We start from the raw sequence: 17,789 nt of genomic DNA on the forward strand, positions 1-17,789 counted from the left end.
ATTTTTTGATTATTATCTTTAGTAATTTTATATAACGACAAATAAATATATTTTAAACCTAAAATTTATGGGTTTATAGTCAGTTTAAATTAAACGGTTAAACACTATAACACGAGAAAACACCATCAAAATTGTCTGCTTTACTTTATAGCTTTAATGTCTAGGTAGTTAAAAAAAAATTAAAAATTAAGCACTAAATACTAACTAATTACTTTTAAGTAATTTATTATATCGTAAGTGCATTTTCTAGCGACAAATATATCTTTTTTCTTTTTAAGAATCAATTGATTTTGGTGATTACTTTAACAGACTTTCGAAAATTCACATGTTTTCATCGATATAAATTATAAGTATTAGCCTTTATTCTTGTAAAAGTATGTTTGAAATATTTTTGTTCAACCTTGGAAGATAAAGAGAATTTTTTTTTTTGGAAGTAAATAAAAACATTTGTTTGTTTAATTAATAACGTTAAAAATGTACATATGACAATTAACAACAGTTTAATGTGGTTAAAACAAACATTTAAATGTTCAAAACAGCTTTGTATTATGAAAAAAACTTTATGTAAGCTGTTTTGTTTTAATTTACATTTTTTGTTCACTAAATTTTTATTACTTGTAAATGTTGTAATTTTAAATATAACTTTTAAATACGTTTTTGTTACGCAGTTAAAAGACCTTGACTTTTATTTTCTAAATGTGATGCAAGATTAGTATTATTGTTATTCTAACTTTGAAACAGTTTATTTTGAAACATATTAAAAAAAAATTATGCAAACTTTTGTATCTAAGGATGAAATATATTAGCTTAATTAAAATTACTTAGATTGTTTAACTTTTTTGTTAAGTAGTTTGACAGAAATTTTCAAACAAGAACATATTTTTAATTTTAAACTGAACTGAAATTAAAACACTTGTATACACAATTTAACAATAGTGTTGGTTTACTGGTCTTTTATTGAACATATTTGTCACAAAGAAGTTCTACGAATTTATCAAGCCTATAAAATTTGTACAGGTTTATAAAATATAAACAATTAGTGCATTAACTGAAAACGAGCCATAATAATTTAACTTTTTAATGCAAATGTATTAATTTGTAAAAATTATAACTCTAATTACCAGTTTTCGACACAGTAAAATAAACTTATTTGTTTTTATTTTACTACAATCACATACGAATTATCAACAATCATATATGGTATTCAATTTGTTATTATTAAAGCAAACATCAAACACTTTAAGCAAATAAGCAACACTTTGCATGTTTAAAAGATCCAAAGTACGTTTATTGTAAAATATAAGCTACACAACATTAATTTTTATACCTTTTAATTTGTTTTTTCTGTAGTTTTAACTGATTTTTAGTGATTTGATACAACTTTTGTTAACATTGTTTATAGTTTACTTAAGTATTTAATGTTATTCGAACTTAAAAAAGAATATTCAATACTAATTAGAGTCGTTATGTTACACCGAATGTAAAAAAAAAAATGTTTCGTTTACATTCTAACGGGCTGTTAAAATCTAGTTAAACAAAACTTTAGAAAATTTTCAAAGCTGTTGTTATCAATCATATTTAAAACTAGTAAAATTAAGCGGAAGTCATAAAAGCTTTTGTCCGGGCCAAAGTTATAATTATATTTGTCAAAACTTTCAGTTTGTTATTTAAACAAGGAAAATTGCATGCATGTCATTATTAAAGTAAACATATTTCTATGTTGTACTAAGTACCTGTTTGATTTGATTGTTTGTTTAGCAGTATAAATTACAGTAGGTTTAAAATACATTAGTCATAGGTTTGGAACATACTGCAAGATTTATTTTATAATTTTTAAAAAAATCAGATTGAAACTTTAGTCGTTGACTAATTAAGCTAGGTACTAACACAAGTTAAAGGTAAGTTATAAAAAAAAACACTTTAACAGTTTAAGCAACCATATATAGTGCTGTTTATGAAGATAAAAAACTATGAAGTATAAAACAACAATTTTTATTTAACTAATAGTCCATCCTTTCTTTTATTTGATCTCAAACACTTTTCAGAGTTCTTAATAGAAAAAAAAATTAAGAAGATAAGCTATAGCTTTTAAATATAGATAATTTTTTTTACATTGTTGTATAATTATCTATACCAATATTATTTCAGAGCTCAGGGTTCGTGGCTGGTATCAATCCAGTCTTCTTCGGAACAGCAATTTGTTGCAGACCTGATCGCTCAGACTCTAGATAAAAACTTCTTCATCGGCTACTCTGATACTGTGAGTTTTAATTTAAGACTATTTGATAAAAATGTTGAAATTGGTTTGTATATTTTATAGAGATATATGTTTTTTCGAAACTTAACAAACGTTTACAAGTAAAAAAATGCTAAAAATTTACAAATTAAATCTCTAACTTTTTTTTTGATAAACTGTTAAAACATTTATACCTTTAGCACAACAGTTTGTCATAATTTTAGGACAAAAATACATCACTTAATTATCAAATGTAATTTCAGGCTTCACCAAAAACGTTGTCTTGGGTCGACCCGTCGGCTGCACAAAATAATTACAACAATTTCAAGTCCGGGCAGCCTGGAAGCCCGTTAGTTTGTTATTACTACAATAAGCTTTTATTCGTTAAGAAACTTTTTGTTTTTTGATTGTAAAATAGTTAGAAAGTTTAACATGTAAGCACTTAATATACACAATAAAAAAGAGCTTTTTGTTCTTATTGAAATCAGCAAACAATAGTTTTTTCTCGCATTCATGAGTATAGATTTAATTATAAAACGTTTACGAATTTAGCATTAATTAAATTTATGATGCAAATTGTGCTTAAAAGTTTTTGTTTTTAACAAGTTTCTAAAACGTATAAATTCCAAGTTTTTTGTTTACAAAGTAGGGAATTTCATTTACTTCTCAGTTTATATGCTTAGACTATTTCAATCGAAAGTACACCATTTAAGTTTTTACAAAACTTAGTCATCAAGCTTCGCACAGTACAACGATACAAACACAATTAAAGCAACGTATTAAACGGTTTCGAAAAGTCTGTATAAAAATTTCAATCTACGTAATAATAAACTCACTCAGCTGTTTTGAGTAAAACTTAACAAAATCTTCAAGTTATGCAAAATGTCAAGTTTTTTCCACCTACCGATATTTGTTTGTCAAAACTTTGAAAAGCTTATAATTTTCTTATTTACTTTTATTATGTTTTATACAAAAATTTAAGCAACTCAACATTGTAACTTTTTAACACTTTTGTTTTCATTTTACAGATTGCCTTACGTGGGTTCAACATGTATCATGATGAAATTAGATGACAATTCTCAGTGGTCAGCTGTTAAATGCAGCGAAATAAGTCAATACGTTTGCGAGAGAGGGTTAAAAGGTAGAAACTATATTTAAATGTTTAAAATTAATTTTTTTGTACTTTTTTGCGTAAAACAACTTTTAAAAACACAAGCATAATGGGAGTATTTTATCATGCCTAAAAATATTGTTAACATATACTTGTTTATTGTTTGTCTGTTTAAAAACTTATGAATAACTGAGTATTGACTGTATGTAGGGACACTTTAACATTAAAATTAAGCGTTTTTGCTTTAAATTGATTTTCAAGCATGTACAAGGAGTTTAATTTTTCGAACATTATAAATGCTATTTGTATTTCTTCACTTACTAACTTTAAGAATTAGAAATTTTAAAATGTAATTTTACAAGTACAAATACTTATTTGTCTATAATTTAACGCAAACAGTTCTTTCTAGGCTTTCAAAACTATGGTAGGTTTATTTTTAATTTTTTTCCTAAACAGCAATGCTACACTTAAAGTTTTCGTACGCGGTAAACAGTAAACACTATTATAACAATCGAAAGCATTAGTAGGCTTCAAACTACCTGCCGATAGAATTCGTTTTTTTTGTGATTGCTCAATATTTGTTTAAACAAATTAATATTTTAAGTATTTAATATGTTCTTAATATATTTTCACAGGAGACTGCCCAGCAGGATGGACTTTATTGAACGGAGTCTGTTACGAAATAGTGACCAACCCAAACAGGGCGCAAACGTGGACCAATGCCAAGGAAGAGTGCAAGAAAATCGGCGCGCAAATGCTGAAAATCACCAGGTTTGTTTGACATGTATGCACTGTGTAGTTTTTACTCATTAGGTTGCTTGTTTCACGGTTGCACAGCTTAAAAACGAACAAATTTAGCACAATATATGTTTAAGCTTACTTACTTTTATGTAACAACAGCTAAGTGCTGTCATTTATAACAACTATGTCATTATAATTAGTCTTAAGGTATTTAAAGGGATTCACAAAGTATAATAACAAATCAAACTAACAGCGCGGAAGACCAGAAGTTCTTTGCGATCACGCTGGAGTCAATCAGAAATTCCTACATAGACCAGCTGTGGTTGGGAGGCTCCGATATTGGTTCGGACGGTCGCTTCAAATGGTGGGACGGTACGCAAATCGACCAGTACTTCTGGGCAGACGCCTACCCCAAGGAAACCCAAGGTGAGTAAACTTTAAAACGCACAAAATTTAATTAGTGAATTAATAAACCTGGTTTGTAATTAGCGTACCAAGTATAAATCAATTTTGTAAAGATAGCTTAAATATCTACATCAATTTCAGTGCGATACAAAAGTATCTGCTTTTTATCAGAACGCTGAATTTAGTTCAAATATAAAACTAGATTTAATCTGTTAATTTAGCTATATTTATTGTTAATATTACATTTTAATCATGACACTTACTAATGTTGTAGGTCGAGACGACTGCTTGACGCTGTACACGGGTAAAAACGACAACAATTGGGAGAATGGGGACTGCTTCAGGCAGCTTCCTTATATTTGCACCGTGCCCGAAGGTGCTAAACTCAACCCGACCAACAATGATCATATCACAGGTATGAAATTTATAGAAAAAACCACATAAAAATATTAGCTATTGGCAGTACTAGAAACAACACAAAAAGTTGTTATACAACAAAATTTTTGTTTATTTTAATTACTAAGCACGTTTTAGTAGTTTATACTGTATTAAAGATTAAAAAATGTAGCTACATAAAAAAACATTAGACTGACCATGTTTTTTAAAACTATTTACTAAATCGAAAAATTTTAGCAGTCCAAGAAAATAATAAAACAGCTAAAAATCGTAGAGTTAAAACGACATAGAGATATTGTATAGATTTATAAGATGTATCTATATGATTTACTGTACATAGAGCTTGAAATAAGTATAATTTTTTTTTAATAAAAAATCATTTAACAACACTATGACGTCACACAGTCGACGGAAATTGCGACGAGGGATGGCGACATTACAACGGCAAGTGCTACTTCTTCGGTGACAGCACAACTACGAAGAATGACGCCGACGTCCAATGTTCCACGTTCAGTGCCACACTAACCAGTATACTGGATCCCAATGAGCAGAGCTTCCTCGTTGGTAAGTCGTTTGCAATAAACGCAGTTAGTTTTATGCGAAAGCTTCTTTATGACCGGTAAAAAACAACAATAGGGATACCAAACATAGTAATTTTAAACGTCACAACATAAATTTTATCAAAATGTTAACTGTGCTCCCGACTTGATATTGAGACTATCAGCTCTTCATAATTTTTAGTTCAGCATTTTTGAACAAAACTCACAAGTTTAATTAAACGCATTACATTTAAGCAAAAAAAAAATTCTTAATATTTCCTGTTTAATTAAAAAGTACTGATTGAAAAAACAAAAAACAATCGCCCCTATCAACAGGCCACACGCAGGGAGATTCTTGGATCGGTTACTACGACGACGGGTCGGGGTACCGGTGGTCGGACGGATCCCTGTCCAACAGCTTCTACAACTGGGACAACGGGGCGAGCAAGAGCCAGTCGTGCGTGAAGATGGACACCAACGGCTTGTGGATGGACAAGAGCTGCACGAGCCAGTACAAGTTCATCTGCAAGAAGGACGACAGTTAGTTTATTTTATTTGTTTTTTGTACTTTTGTACACTTATTTCTAAAGTTTTCATATTGAACTCTATGAACAAAGATGTATCCTATGATTATTACTTAGCTTATAAAATCAAACATAGTATAGTGTTTTGTTGTTTAAAATAATTAAGATATTAAGTTTTCTAAACCAATAGAACCTAAATTAACTTTTGTTCTTATTCTATCTAAAACCATACTGCTTAAACGCTATAGTATGTATTAATTGTAATTTAAAATAAAGATAATTTCTAGTAAGTTTGTTTTTAGCTTTATCATCAATATTAACTAATGTTACTATTTCAACAGACGAAGGAACACAGATCATAGAACCTCCTACGGCAGGTAAGTTATTATATGCTTTCCAGCATAAATGCTATATTTAAACAATTAATTGTTTCAGTTCCCGGAGATTTTGATAAATGCAACGGAGGTGGATGGTTTTCAGATCCGACTACAACACAATGTTACCTCGTAAGTCTAAAGTGGATATAACTCGGTGTTTAATTGTATTTGAGATTTATTAGATTTATAATTTTTCCTTCTGAAAATAATAACTGGTGTGTGGTTATTAGTTTAGAATGTAAAACTTTGTCAAAAATCAACTATTCACTCTTTTTTTGTAGTTTTTACACATTATATTTATTATAAAACTGACATATATTGCACATAAACACAGCCGTAATAAATACTTGGTATATATTTTTATTTTAAGTTCTACTTATGTTACACACAAACACAGAGTAGTAAGGATTTGGTATAATATATATTAAATTTTATTTACCTTACAGATCAACACAGATGTTGCCAGAACTTGGTATGACGCCAGAACTGCTTGTTTGAACAATGGGGGTGACCTCGCCAGTATTAACAGTCCTACTGAACAGAAATTCGTTGAAAGTAATTAATATACTAAACTATTACTTTGAGAACTTTGTATTGACAAAACTAGTCAAATAAAATTCCTATGACTTTGTTACATTTAAAGCAAGTTGCAAATATCTGAATTTTTATATCTTTAGTTTTTATCTATAATATGAATACTTTCTTATAAGTACTGTTTTTTTTCTCTTTTTACAATACCAACTATACTCTAATGCAGGGGTCGGCAAACTGCGGCCCGCGGGCCAATTGCGGCCCGCGAAGGGTAAATCTGCGGCCCGCGAGCACGTTATTTTTTTGAATTGAATGCGGCCCGCGAAAGAAAATTTTGTGGCCCGCGAGCATGTAAAAGTGGCCCGCTGAGCAAAAATATATTTCAAGTAAAATTTTTTTCGGTAATTCGATTTAATTTGTTTAGTTTGGTTTTAAGTCTCTTAAAACATTTAAAAATAATTAGAAGAAGTTGCTACTTTAATTTAATAATGTGAAAAAGACAGATTAGCATTCTAACAGGATATTTTTCTGAGTTTTATAATAACTTCTATTTTACAACAGCAAGTAATTATCTGAAAAAAGAGTGCTTGAATTTAATAAGTTAGTTATATTATACCAATTTATCAAATAAACTAAATGCAAATGTTTTCCATTTTGTACAAAAGTAATGCACAGTATTAACTAAAGTGTCATTTCTTTATAGCTTAGATGTTCTTTCCAATATTTTTTATACCTAAATTTCTTTTATATATTTTTTATTTGTAAATGTTATGTTTTAGTATAAAAACATTTAAAATAACATAGTAATAAGAAAAAAGGTTTATTTAAGTTTTGTTTTGACACATTTTGATTTTTAGAAGTTTTCTTTGCACTTGAACTAATTTATATGCACACCAACTTAAAAAAATGCTCATATTTTAAACCACTTTTTATAAAATACTTTAGTTAGTTTAAGTTTAGTTTGTGCATAATTTTCTAAGTTTGTTTTTTATGCATGTAATATCTAAATTTGTACTGACACAATTAAAAGAATATGTATGACATAAACTAATATAGTTTTTGTTAGGTATACATTTTCATTTTTCAAACATTGATTTTGTCAAACTAAGTTAACTTTTATGCTTTGCATATCAATACACACATTTGCTGTTTTTTGGAGCTATCTATTTAACTAGACTTAGGGATAGTTTATAAACATTGACACACACTTAGACTATCACTCTTTGAAGACTTGAAATCTCAGGCCAACTAAGTCATTTTATAAGTTTTTGGCTAGAATTGTTTTTTTTATACAAAAATATCAGGCTGGCTTTTTTGCTTAAAAGAGTGACAAATTAAACTTATGATGTAAGTTTTGCTCAACCCAAAGTGTTAGTTTCAGTTATTATGTATATTTTATAATATATCAAGTTCAAGCTTTAAACTTGAAAATTTATGCTTAAAAATTTTGGAAAAAACTTGAATTTGAGAATTTTTGAAAAAGCCTGGAGTTTCAAACAATTTTTACATGTAAAGTAGTGAAATTTCGATTTGACACAAAAAATTTAGCAAATAAACATTTCTTTATTAAAAAATATACTAAAGTAGCTTAACAGTGTTTTTTAATATTGATATACTTTATAGGACACTTTTTAAACTTTAATTAAACTTTATACTAAAAATAAAAGAAGGAATTGTACTTCTAAAAACTTTTGGTGCATTGCACCTTGTAAAATTTCACCGATTGTTGTGCTTCGTGTTTGAACTAAACCAAGAAATTATACTAAAGTGTCAAAGTTAAAAAACCATCTCGAATAAAAATTCTCAGATGAGCAATAGTTTTTCTATCAGTGCTCTCATCTTAACATATTGATTAAAGTCATAATTTGATTTATGCGACTTTATAACCTTAGAGCATTTCCTAAATAGGACTTCTTGTTGTCATTAAAGAAATAAACAAAAGTTTTTCATTACTGCCAATAAAAATTCTTTAAAAAAGTTTTCAATTATAAACGGTATCTCATTATTAATAATAAACTTTGCTACTTTATAACTTGCCTTAACAACTTTTTTCTGATAATTTTGTAGTTACTGAAGATAATCATGTGCTTTGTTGGAACTGACTTTGGTGATTTGTTTTTTATCGTTTCTCTCAATAACTCCTAACTAACATTTTTTTTTGTTGCTCGTCTTTTATTTTACAACTAATAATTTTAAATTCTTATTGCAGATAAAGAATTGCTGATATGCTTTATAAAAAAGAGTTTTTTCTTTTCGCTAATGACTCAATTAAGTTTTATACTTTTGTTAAAAATGTTTAAGAAAGTTAATTGTCCATTCCAGCTGACTTATATTTTTTTGGCATGTAATTTGTTTACTGTTAATAAATTTCGTTATTTCTTTATGTTGTGAACTTTGTTTTAACTGGGTTGCTACACAAACAGGCTATTTTAAAAGCTTGAAAACTCAGATGTAAGTGAAACTTTTATTTCAAACACTTTAAATAAATCTTAGAATTCCCAGAATAGTTTTTATGACTGTAGTGTAGTTTACTAATTGTAGTTTTTTCTTGTGTTTTTTACACTTTGTGTACTTTTAATGATGATGATATTTTTACTAGGTACTTGAGTTTGATATACAACGATTTACTAGCTTTTTAAACTTTTAATGAACTTAGGCTGGTTTGATACAACTCAGACATTTTTGCTTTTTAAGTGACAACCATGTAAAAGACTAGTTACTAACAAGATATTTTATTTAAGTATTCGAGAATTAATTATGTTAAAGAATTTGTTCTAACTTTCTTTAATACAAACAGGTATTAATTTTATTAAATTAACTAATTACTAAATTTTTTAATGAATGAAAAATATTTAACACGCAAAAACTTTTTTTGAATAAATATTCTTAGAAATATGAAAAAAGGGGTTGATAATATAACAAATATATAAAAGTAACTAATAAATTGTCTTTCAAGTTTGATTTTTGTAGAGAGTTAAATTGTATGTAAAATTACAAAAGTACTAAATTTAACTTAGTAAGTGCTTATAAAAGTAAGTAACACTTAAGTATATTAGTCAATGTAAATTTTATTCTAATTTTATTTAATTTAATTTAAATAGTCATTCTATGTTATGGATGAAGTTATTTAAAATGATAAGGTGAATAAAAGTAAAACTTTTCTCTAGTGTGACTAAAACTAAAACCAAAAGATTATTCAAATGTCACTAAATCTAAAACTGCGGCCCGCGAAGACTTTGTAAACTTGAAATTTGGCCCGCGACCACCAACTGCCTGCCGACCCCTGCTCTAATGTTTACAATACTGCGATGAAAAATAATAATTATATTTTGAGATGTTTTGTTTTTCGTGCTTGAAATTGAGTTTTTTCACATGTTTACGGTTTTTACAAATAAAAACTCACAAAGATAGTGTAAGAATGTTAATTTAGTCAATTTTTTAAAGTTTAAACGCATTTTAACAGCTGTACTATCGGGAGTACCAACAGCAGTGAACGTGTGGATCGGATTGATTGATGCCAACCCATTTGACAACGACATACTTGACACCGCCGACAATGGTTGGGCGTGGAGTGACAACACACCCGTACCTTTCATCAACTGGGCACAAAGTGCGTTGCTTTTTATACAAGTTTCAATTAATTTAGCTTTTAGTTAAGCATTTTATTATACCAATTTAGTTAAAGAGTATTTTAAACTTGAGATATTGTATGTATACCCACAGTCAAATCAATTATGACGTCACATACGTAAACAAATGTGAGTTATGATGTCACTAATACAATATCTCAGGTGAACCACTATACCACTTCACTGTATGTTAGCAGTAAATATAAAAGATAAAAAGTCAACCATTATGACGTCACACATAAATAATCAATTACTATGACGTCACACAGACGAGCCGAACAACGCGGGCGACGAGGACTGCGGGGAGATTTACGTGGGAGACGGAAGCTGGAACGACGCGAACTGCTACTCGCACAAGCACTTCATCTGCGAGAAGACGGGGGACATGACCTCAATTAACGGGGATCCGGACGAGACCGTCAACTGCAAGCCGCACGAAGACTGCTGTTTCAGGTTTGGGGAATTTTTTATGACTATTTTATTTATGCTAATGTGTTTCAAATTGTAAATATAGTTGTTATTTTAACAAGTAAGCTTGTTATTTTCGCACACTCTGTGAAAGCTTCTTATTTTATGATGTGTAAATGACATATAAAAAAGTATAAACACTTATAAAAGAAATATTAGTGAGCTGCACGCCCCATTAAGACTGATGAATCAAGTTTGGTTTTTTTTTTTAATGACATTTGTGGTTTTTGCTGTTCTTATTGTTAATATTTGTAAATATGTTTTTAACTTGTGGGATTTTTTTTGTTTTGTATAATGCAAATAATAGGCTAATGAAGATGCAAAGTGTTAAACATAATTAAGTTTATAATTGAATTTTTTTAAATATAAACTACTTTTATTTAAGTGGTAAATTTTATATAAGGTGGTTGATAACAATACATAATACAGTTTAAGTTTATGTAGAATATTTAAAGATTGAGAAGAAAAGTTTTTGTTAGTTATAAGTACACGTCAATTTATAAAAATTTGTTTTAATAAAACATGCATAAATATCAAGAAAATAATTAAACTACATAGAGATACATGTTAAATTTTCAGTCACTTGGGTGCGGAGTACGGTGGTGGTTTATTTGATGACATAAAAAACTAACAAAGAATTAAAAAAACAAATAAGTAAAGATTTAAATATATGTTTTCAGACACTTGGGTGCGGAATACGGTGGTGGTTTACCTGATAACAAAAAAAATTAACAAAAAATTTAAAAAAAATGAGTAAAAATGTAAATATATATTTGAAGGCACTTGGGTGCAGAATACGGTGGCGATCTATCGGACAACGCTCTCATCGCTTCATCGGAAGTCGATTATTACTTCAGATCTTCGAGAGGAAGGCTCAACACCCCGGATGATGTCGTTGACTTTGTTAGTACTTTGATAGATTAGGTAGAAATCGTGTTTTAATTTCTTTGGTTTATTTCGATATAAACAACAAATGAATGCTAAGATGACTCGTAGCTTACTTTTTTAACTATTTTTTATTTAAACATTGTTATATACAAGTTTAGACAAATTGAAAACACGCACTTGTAGATTTAAGTTGAAGAACTATTATAGTTTTACTTAACTTGTGACTTTAATTTATTTAAACATTATAGCAATTAAAAATATAATTATATTTAAGCAATTATTTATAATAATTAATCAATTTTAGGACAAGTTCACGAAAGGTCAGGGTCACGGGGGGTGGAAACCTGCAGACAATGATCAGGAAAAATGGCTGCAAGTCGACTTCGAAGTCCCTGTTAATGTGAAGGGAATACTCACACAAGTAAGTACTTTGTATATGTTTTGTTTTCTGTTAAATTAGCTTGTAAATTAATCTGGTTACGGAAAACATAAAATATTTTAGCTACGTCTAGTTTTTTTAAATAAATGATGCACTAACTAATGTGATATACACACTTTCTAGAGTTGAATCTAACGCACTAGTGATTCCCAATATTTTTTATCTAATTAGTTAAGATTGTCTTAGTTTACAAAGCTATGTATTAGTTTTAAGTCTCAGCAGAGTCAAGGTGAACGTAAACGTCCGATTTTAAGTGAAACGCAACTTCTCTTATATTTGCTGAGTCAGCATTTTTAAAATAATTTTTTTTGAATAATTTTTAATTTCATACCCTTAACCCTAACCCTCCTTACCCAAATTACTTATTTTTATTTATTTATACGCTTAACCCTAACCCAGCTTACCCAAACATATAAAAAAAATTTTAAACTGACTGAAAAAATATTGGGGAAACACTTAGAATTTCAATAGGACTCACGTAAAATAAGCATAAAATAGTTTATATCAGCTTTAAAAACAAAATTTTAACACATTTTTATAATATTTAGACTGTGATTCTTTTTATTTTGTTAAAACTTAAGATTTTTTTTTGTTACTTACTTTGTTTTGAAATGCTAAACAAGAACTAAAACCTTCAAGTCAGTTTTAGTTATAAAATATTTTTTTTAAAAAAACAAACATCTTGCAGGGTAGGAACGGAATCGGGCAAATAACTGATCGTGATTGGGTGACCAAGTTCAAAGTCGCCCACTCAGCTGATCCTAAGCACCTTGGCGCCAAAACCGAAGACTGGGAGTTCATTTCAGATCAGTACGGACAACCTATTGTTAGTTTGTTTAATACAAAAATACATGACTTGTAAGTGAAAACTATTATAGAAATATTAAGTAGTTTGGCAAAAAATGATTAAAGAATATATTAAGTTAATACTAATAATAAAAACCAATTGTTAGTTTGCGTTTTTATTTAATCAACTCGTTTTATAACGGACAACCCATTAACGATTCTATTGATTTTTATGTTGGTAACACATCTGAATTTGTTTCAACAACATCGTAGTTAACTTTCAAAAAAACGGAACCAAAATGTACTAATAGTAACGATAGTTCAAAAATTAATGTCAGAAAGTTTATTTCATAACTTGTAAAGTTTTGATCAAAACTGTGTTTTGTCATAAAAAACATTTCTACAACATTTTTAAGAAACGATAAAATATTAAAATCGTCTAAAAAAAGTTTTCAATGATTTAAGATAAAAAAGCTTGCATCTGTATGTATGTAAAACATTTTAACATAAGTTAAATGTAACTTGAGAACTAAAACAAATAACTAAATAAATTTAACTTAATACTCTATCCACACCTCGATAAATGCTAAGAACTACACGACCAGCAACTTATTCTGTAGATTTTAAACGGCAGTCTTATTTACAGAAAAGCTTAGGAAAACAATTGAGTAATATGCGTATAAAAGTAACATTTGATACATTTCACAGGTTTTCAATGGAAATCACGACCAGGACACGGTTGTTACGAACATATTTCCCCGTCAAGTAGTAGCTCTTCACATGAGATTGTACGTACTTGAATGGAAGGACGAACCGATAATAAGACTCGAATACATCGGCTGCTCTGCTTGTTAGTAATAAAAAGTGTACAAAATCAGTAATTAAAGTTGTTGACAAAATTTATGTGAATAAACGCTATCTATGAAACATAACCTTCCATTCTTATTAGCTATTATACTATTTTTACTTTTAGTAAAAAAAAAATATATATACTAATTAAAGCCCATACTACGTTAATTTGTGCTACTGTTAATAGTCTTTTTGGCGTAGTTGGTCAATGAACAAAGTTTTAAACTCAATCTCTTATTATTTAAACCACCTTCCTTCAATAAAATATCAAGCTTGATTTGTTTTTATTAATACAATGTTGCATTAAAATCAACCTTTGAAACTGATAAATAACTAGTTTTAACGATTTTTTTTTTAAACAAACTCACAATGACTGAATAGATAAAACGACATTTACTATCAACTATACACTTCAAAAATAACTCAACTTTTTATTTTCAGCCTGCCTGAACGCACTTGGTATGGGCAACGGGTTGTTCTTGGACTCTTCGATTCAAGCTTCTTCTTCTACAGGAGGCCATGAGGCTAAACAAGTGAGAGCCCCTAAAGTTGACGGTAAGTATATAAGTTAACTAGTATAGCTAAAAAAGTAAAAAACTAACAAAAATTTGGCTCCTGATAGTTTTTTATATTTGTTGTTTGCTGCTTAAAGAAACAATTTTTAAATCTAACTAAAGATTAAAAATAAATAAAAGTTAAAGCAAAAGCGCAAAATGTTTACAGTAACAAAATACTCAAGCTAACTAAACAAGCGAGAGCCCTTAAAGTCGACGGTAAGAACACTAAACTGGCTAAAAAAGATAAAAGTTATACTTATAAATTATTAAGTTTTTTACAACAAAATTTGTTTATAAAATGTTTTCATATCTTTTATTTTGTACTGTTAACATAAACGGTTGTAATAATTTACCATAGGTTTTTAGAATAGCACTTAAAATTTTAAAGTTAAAAAAAATAAAATAAAAACGCAAACCGATAACAATAAACATTATTTCAAAGCTTTATCTTTCAAGCTAGTATCTTCAGATAACACATATATCAAAACATGTTCATTTGCAACAAGTACATATTTTCGCAGGAGAATGCCTGTCAAGCCAGTCTGACATTGGTCAGGGGTACAGGGGTTACATCAGCAAAACTTCTTCCGGCATCGAGTGCCAACAGTGGGTGTCACAAACCCCGCACGCTCATAACTTGTATGTTTATATTTTATTTCTTTATAACAGTTAGATCTTTGTTTGAAATAAAGCTTTTATGTGCTTGATTTATTCCTGGATTAAAACCTATCGTTAAGTTAAAGTTAAAACATGGGTTTTAAAAATTTAGTATGTCACAAACTGAAACCACCCATGATGACATCTTTGGTTGAAAAAAACACAACTTAATTGAACAGATTCAATAAAAATCTATAAAAAACTACTTTATAATTTACAAACACAAACCATACTGCAAACAGCAAGCCGGAGAACTACCCTCAAGCGAACCTGCATGGCAACCGGTGCAGGAACCCGGACGGGAGGTCAACGGGGCCGTGGTGCTACACCACCGACCCGGCTGTCGAGTGGGAGTCCTGCATCATTCCCGTGTGCCCGAGTTGGTAGTTTTGATAAGTGTTCTGTGTATTAGGCTTTTCAATGAGTTTAACTTTTTAATGTTGTGTATGTCTAGTTGCAGCTTTGTTAAATACTAAAAATAAAAGTAAAAGTTGTAACAGTTAGCTGTTTTATTATTTTAAAAATATCCTTCACTCAATTGTTAAACTATTTTAATTTTTTTATACTTCACTAAAAAAAAGAGTAACTGGCATACCAGCAAAAATTAAAAATAAGTACATATTGAAATCGAAATTATAATGTTTCTAACTGTAATCACTTTTGTTTAACTAACTTGAGTGTTTCAAAGCTATCGACAAAGTTATTAATCATAAAATTATAATTTTATTTTATTCAAGGTTACACACCAACTGGTTGTAAGTACATATTGAAATCGAAATAATAATGATTTTAAGTGTAATCACTTTTTATTATGTAATTTAAGTGTTTTAAAGCCATCATCAAAATTATTAATCATAAAATCATGATTTTATTTTATTTAAGGTTACACACCAACTGGTTGGCAGCCTTCCAGTCCGACAAATTCCTGGGTAGAAGTCGGGTTTGGTGATTATTATAAGGTAAATTAATAAATATATCATAAATTAAGTTTATACAACTTACTTCTTTTTTCTGAAGTAATAGTTAAATGTGTTAGTTTTATTATTTTTGAAGCTTTTAAGTTAAAAGTATGGAATAATAGGTTTTGTTTTATCTATAAGTATCTTAAATAAAGATGTTTTCTCTTAATTTAGACTTTAATTTTTAAATAACCTAACAACACGATCTTATTTATTTCTTTTATAGGTACAAGCAATAACATTGTTCGGGTTTGATTTGAGCAACTACGTATCTGCTTATTCAATCGCCTTCAGTGATGATAGCATTACTTATGTTAAGTATACAAATCAAGCCGGTGTTGAACATGTAAGTTTATTAGAAATAAAACAATATATTATCTTTTTTACACTTTGTGTCTAGTTAAAAAATAAAGTTTTGTAAATAGATATTTAAATACCTTAAAGTTTATATACCTTCTAGTTTACACTTTATCATGGTATTTATACTTAAAAATATTACTATTATAAAAAAAAACGTAAGTAAAAGGAAGTTAATATTTGTGAATCATTTTTTAAACAGCTAAAGGTTAATCTAACTTAATGCTAGTTCTTACTATATAATTTTTTTCTTCTATACTTTTAATCAAATAGTGTTTATCACCTTCTTTCTTTTTAAAATAAATTAAAATTTTCACTTTTCTTTCAGTACTTCAGGGGTGTGGACGGCAAAGTGCCCTACTACCAGGACGTACTGAGGGAGGCGATAGGCACCAAGTTCCTGAGAATCTACCCCAAACAGTGGGTGGGAAGCCCCGAAATGCAATTTGAAGTGAACGGTTGCTATAACAACAGAAGAATTTCCTGCCCCGGTTTGTCTGACTATGTTTTATTAATATTTTCGAACTTGCTTTAGTTGTTGTGCAGAAAATTTATTTGCAACTTAACGGCAAAATTTATTATGACAATATTCTTTTTATGTAACCACCTTACGTTTTTATAGACATCTTAAATTTTTTGACGGCAGTTTTTTTAAGTTTATACATCAATTAACAAGTTACTTTTATTTGGAGATTGTTTACCTAGATAAAGACGTCATAGAACAAAAATACGGGAAAGATAACAAAACAACTATAATACTAAACTCTATGAGCATTTTATTTTAAATAACAAGCAATTTATTTTAAAGTATAAATTATTGTAAAATAATAGATTTTTTTGAAATATTTTCTTACTTACGCAACGTTCTGTTACGAGAAACCAGTATCTTTTTAACAAACCTATACTAACAGATGAAACAGGAACATAAAAAAGTTTAAGCTAAATAATATAACAATCTAATTAAGCATTGTAACTTTGTAGTGGTTTTAATGTGATTTATTAAATTACAAGTATAAGTTATAAACGTTTAACAGACACAGCTCGGGCATTCGACACGGGTGTTGATGAAGACGTCACTATTGATTGCCCTGCTGGTTGCTTAGCAGACCCTAACAACGACCCCGTTTACGGGGGTGACCCTAATTATTCTGAGGTTTGCTTGAAAAACGCTTGTAATATTGATTCAAGTTAACAAAAAGTAATTTTTCAAAAGCAAAAAGGTGTACGGAAATGTATAAAGTTTTATTTAAGGATAAAACATATTAGCAGACTGCTAATTGCTAAAAGTACTATCAACTTCGTCTTAAAACTTAACTGATTGTCCTTAAAATACTAAATAA

The 17,789-nt window shown here is 28.9% G+C and overlaps 1 protein-coding gene across 1 annotated transcript in view; it reads left to right on the forward strand.

Moving 5' to 3' along the window:
* Positions 1 to 17,789, forward strand: part of LOC145832514 (uncharacterized) — a 50,101-nt gene that overhangs the window by 3,968 nt on the left and 28,344 nt on the right. The window contains exons 6-29 of the mRNA XM_082939831.1: positions 2,149 to 2,260; positions 2,500 to 2,585; positions 3,265 to 3,377; positions 3,983 to 4,118; positions 4,342 to 4,514; positions 4,768 to 4,908; positions 5,295 to 5,453; positions 5,765 to 5,968; positions 6,294 to 6,329; positions 6,388 to 6,458; positions 6,776 to 6,884; positions 10,324 to 10,470; positions 10,759 to 10,942; positions 11,737 to 11,860; positions 12,150 to 12,266; positions 12,973 to 13,110; positions 13,779 to 13,920; positions 14,361 to 14,474; positions 14,998 to 15,115; positions 15,376 to 15,512; positions 16,016 to 16,092; positions 16,319 to 16,438; positions 16,778 to 16,940; positions 17,484 to 17,602. Coding sequence (XP_082795957.1) covers positions 2,149 to 2,260; positions 2,500 to 2,585; positions 3,265 to 3,377; positions 3,983 to 4,118; positions 4,342 to 4,514; positions 4,768 to 4,908; positions 5,295 to 5,453; positions 5,765 to 5,968; positions 6,294 to 6,329; positions 6,388 to 6,458; positions 6,776 to 6,884; positions 10,324 to 10,470; positions 10,759 to 10,942; positions 11,737 to 11,860; positions 12,150 to 12,266; positions 12,973 to 13,110; positions 13,779 to 13,920; positions 14,361 to 14,474; positions 14,998 to 15,115; positions 15,376 to 15,512; positions 16,016 to 16,092; positions 16,319 to 16,438; positions 16,778 to 16,940; positions 17,484 to 17,602 — 3,040 coding nt within the window. The remainder of the gene's footprint in view (positions 1 to 2,148; positions 2,261 to 2,499; positions 2,586 to 3,264; positions 3,378 to 3,982; positions 4,119 to 4,341; positions 4,515 to 4,767; positions 4,909 to 5,294; positions 5,454 to 5,764; positions 5,969 to 6,293; positions 6,330 to 6,387; positions 6,459 to 6,775; positions 6,885 to 10,323; positions 10,471 to 10,758; positions 10,943 to 11,736; positions 11,861 to 12,149; positions 12,267 to 12,972; positions 13,111 to 13,778; positions 13,921 to 14,360; positions 14,475 to 14,997; positions 15,116 to 15,375; positions 15,513 to 16,015; positions 16,093 to 16,318; positions 16,439 to 16,777; positions 16,941 to 17,483; positions 17,603 to 17,789) is intronic.

This window comes from Thalia democratica, chromosome 3, assembly GCF_965202585.1.
Source record: "Thalia democratica chromosome 3, ktThaDemo2.hap1.1, whole genome shotgun sequence".
NCBI classification, from domain to species: Eukaryota; Metazoa; Chordata; class Thaliacea; order Salpida; family Salpidae; genus Thalia; species Thalia democratica.